Source organism: Silene latifolia, chromosome 1 (assembly GCF_048544455.1).
Source record: "Silene latifolia isolate original U9 population chromosome 1, ASM4854445v1, whole genome shotgun sequence".
Taxonomy (NCBI): domain Eukaryota; kingdom Viridiplantae; phylum Streptophyta; class Magnoliopsida; order Caryophyllales; family Caryophyllaceae; genus Silene; species Silene latifolia.
Genome location: NC_133526.1, coordinates 150,347,363 through 150,350,878, shown reverse-complemented (window position 1 = coordinate 150,350,878; position 3,516 = coordinate 150,347,363). Strand labels below are relative to the sequence as shown.

Sequence of the window (3,516 nt, the reverse complement as noted above, 5' to 3'; positions counted from 1 at the left end):
AACTTGCTTATGTGGTGAAAAGACGCAATTATTCACATTAATTTGAATATTACTTCTAAATGTACATTATATTAATTATAAAAAAACATGTTCCATAAAATAAATTGTCAACTATATATATTCGTAATTTGCATTTTCTGATAATTAGGTACAACTAAAATATTATTAAGCACTGTTTGGAAAATGTACATTATATAATATTAAAAGGTACATTAAATTATTTAAAAAAGAACATGAAACATTATTTGGAAAAAAATGTGAATTCAGTTTAATTCAAATGTCCATTACGTATTTTCATAATGTGCATATACTGTTTTATGCAATAGATTAAACTAACATAGATAACTTCACCCAATTTATTAATTACCATGATTATGTTTGTGTCAGTTGAAAAGACACAACTGTTCACAGAATTTAATCTCTTATAATCAATTAATCCACTATATAAACCCAAGAGTATACAACTAGTTTTCCATCCTACCTTTTCCAATAACCAAAACTTTTAATCTCTTCAGAAAAGTACTTAATTTTCTTAAAAAAAAAAAAAAACAATGGACTACTCAAAATGCCTGATAGTTCCCTACAAGAATGATGCTTACAAACAAAATTTCATGGCCCATTATAGGGAATGGAAAGTAAGCCAGTTTTCTTCAAACTGGTTTGATGGAGATGACATTCCTGTGGAGATGGATGTACCATCTCCCAGTCGTCCTTTACATCATTTGCTTACTACTCAGGATTTGCTCCAGATTTTGTTTGAGCGACTTGGGAGGGAAGAAAAGAAAAACATGGCCATGGTGTGCAAGGGCTGGTCAAAGTGGTTCATTATAGGGAACGACCCAGAGGTAAAGGAGAGGGATTATTACCGAGGCGCGGTTCACGGAAATGAAAATGGTGTGATAACTATCGTAAAGAATAATCGGATGCTTGACAGATTCTGCATCTGCACGACTATGTCTAATCGTGCAGAAATAATTAGACATCACAAAAGACAAGAACGACGATTTTTAAAGGAAAGAGAAGAAGAATATGAAATTGAGGAACAGTCTGGGGATGAGAATTATTATGACTCCGACTGTTAGATTAGTTTAGAAATATGTTGTGTTATCTTCTGTTTATTGTTATTAGGTATTATCTTGTGTTTTTTTTTTTCCGATATAAGCCTTAGTAGGCTTTACCATTTTGAAAGCCTGAAATGGCTTTTGTAAATATTTTCTAATATTAATGAAATAATATTATGACTATTTCTTTGTTTAATGTCATTAGCATTCAATACATTATATATATGCTATATCAAAATGGACAACAATATTTCCTATGAACATTATCATTAAAATAAATGTTCCTTTACAGGCATGATAATGGACAATGAGCATATTAGAATTGGATTACTGCATATTAGAATTGGATTCTTTGCATTATTGATGCAATAATATTTAATATACTTACTTACTTAACTACTGTTGAACCAGACAATGAGTACAAGTGATGCAACTACGTCTTCTTCTACAAATAACAGCTTTAAAACACCAAGGACAATAATTGAAACATTAAATGCAATCCAGTACATTCCATTCTATCCAGAGGAAAAGAAACCTAAAGTAGGACAAGTATTCGAAACGCTAGAATCAACAGAGTTATTCTACAAAGAATATTGTACAATCTGTGGGTTTATGCCAAGACTTGCAACAACAAAAAGGATTAAAGGCAATGAGTTACCAAACAGTTTTTCATTAAGGAATGTTGTCTGCAATAGGCAAGGTGTAAAGGAAAGTAGGAAAAGGAAGAGGACTGATACTGATACCGATACTGCTGAGAATGATGCAGAATCTGATGTGACAGACATAAGCCGTGTGAGGCCGATTACAAGAATTGACTGTCGTGCATTAGTGCAGTTTAAATACCAAGAAAATGGAACTTATATTGTTACCAGATTCGATGAAGCGCATAACCATCCACTTGCTTCGCCTGAATCTACAATATTCTTGAAAGGAAACCGAAAAATGACAGAGGTACAGAAGCAATTTGTCACAAAGGTAAAGGTGCTAAAACTAGGTGGTGTGAAAGCCTATAGAGGTTGGAAGGAGCTGTGTGGAGGTTACAACAACATTGGGGCTACTGAGGTTGATTTCAAAAACTTTGTCAGAGACATAAAAACCTACATTGGTAATTTTGATGCACAAATGTTTGTTGAAAATCTTATAGGGAGAAAAGACACATGCAATTCATTTTACTTTGATTTTATAGTAGATGAAAACAAGTGCCTTGCTGGAGTGTTTTGGGCGGATCCGATCCGCATAAAGAACTACATCTTTGTTCGGTGAGGTTTTATCAGCAGATGCTACATATAGAACAAACAAGTATGATATGGTGTTTGTGCCTTTCACAGAGCCGATCACCACAAAAGGTGCATAACGTTTGGAGTGGGTTGTTAGGTGATGAAAGTATTGAGTGTTATACATGGTTGTTCAAGACATTTTTGGAAGCAATGGGCGGGTGCCAACCGAGAATTATAATTACCGATCAAGACAAATCAATGAAGTCGGTAGTCCCGGAAGTGTTTAAGGAGTCAACACACAGACTGTGCATGTGGCACATAATGAAGAAACTAAGAGAGAAAGTCAGTTATCAACTGTTTCAAGATGAGGATTTTAAGACCAGGCTCAATAGGTGTGTTTGGAACAACCAACTTGAGCCTGATGAATTCGAAGAACAATGGGGGAAGATAATGACTGATTATCAACTTGTAGAACACGAGTGGTTTTCAGATTTGTACGATCTCGGGAACAAAGTGGATCCCCGCCTACTTTAAAGATGTTTCAATGTCCGGCTTGATGAGGGTTACTTCTAGGTCTGAGAGTGAAAACAGTTTCTTTGACAGGTTCCTCACACCTCATTTCACCCTTGTTGAGTTTTGGGTGTGCTATGAGAGTGCCTTGGAAGCACAAAGACACAAGCAGTCCAAATTGAACAGTGACAACAAACACTCTGAAATCCCATGGAAAACAAAGTCAAACCTTGAAGTCCATGCTTCTGAAATGTACTCGCACAACATTTTCAAAGACTTCCAAAAGAATTGGTCAGCTTTGTGTCGATTGCCGTTTTAAAGATGTGGAGAAGATTGATGAGACAAAAATATATATTCTAACAGACTTGCAGATGCCAAATAAGTCATGGAACGTAGCATATTCACCAGATAACATGGAGATTACTTGTTCTTGTTCTATGTTTCAGAGAATGGGCTTGTTGTGCAGTGCACGCCTTTGGATTCTACACAACCAAGATTTTGAGAGAAAATACCGAGAATAGTACATAACGCAAAGATGGACAAAAGCTGCAATGAGTAAGCCTGTCTTTGACAAAGATGGCAAACAGATAGATGTCTCTCAAAAGTTTTCGATTTTAGGAAAAGTTTGAGTACTAAGTGTGGCAAGAGGTTTATTCTTGTGTCAGCGTAGCTGAGTGTGATGATAACGACATGAAGCTTTTGATTGAAAAACTGAGAGATATTAGATT

At 35.3% G+C, this 3,516-nt stretch overlaps 1 protein-coding gene across 1 annotated transcript; it reads left to right on the top strand.

Annotated features, from left to right (window-relative positions):
* The first annotated feature begins 551 nt into the window (after positions 1–551).
* LOC141657990 (protein FAR1-RELATED SEQUENCE 5-like) lies at positions 552–2,812 on the top strand. Its single transcript, XM_074465364.1, has 4 exons — positions 552–635; positions 738–845; positions 1,566–2,273; positions 2,390–2,812. Exons 1-4 carry the CDS (start codon positions 552–554, stop codon positions 2,810–2,812), a joined length of 1,323 nt encoding a protein of 440 aa, XP_074321465.1.
* The last annotated feature ends 704 nt before the right edge of the window (positions 2,813–3,516 follow it).

Excerpts from the sequence above, each read along its gene's own strand:
- LOC141657990 (XM_074465364.1), top strand. The coding sequence starts at position 552 with ATGGACTACTCAAAATGCCTGATAGTTCCCTACAAGAATGATGCTTAC. Across the intron at positions 636-737 it reads CCCATTATAGGGAATGGAAA|GATTTGCTCCAGATTTTGTT; the intron begins GTAAGCCAGTTT and ends CTTACTACTCAG. Across the intron at positions 2,274-2,389 it reads AAAACAAGTGCCTTGCTGGA|AGCCGATCACCACAAAAGGT; the intron begins GTGTTTTGGGCG and ends TGCCTTTCACAG.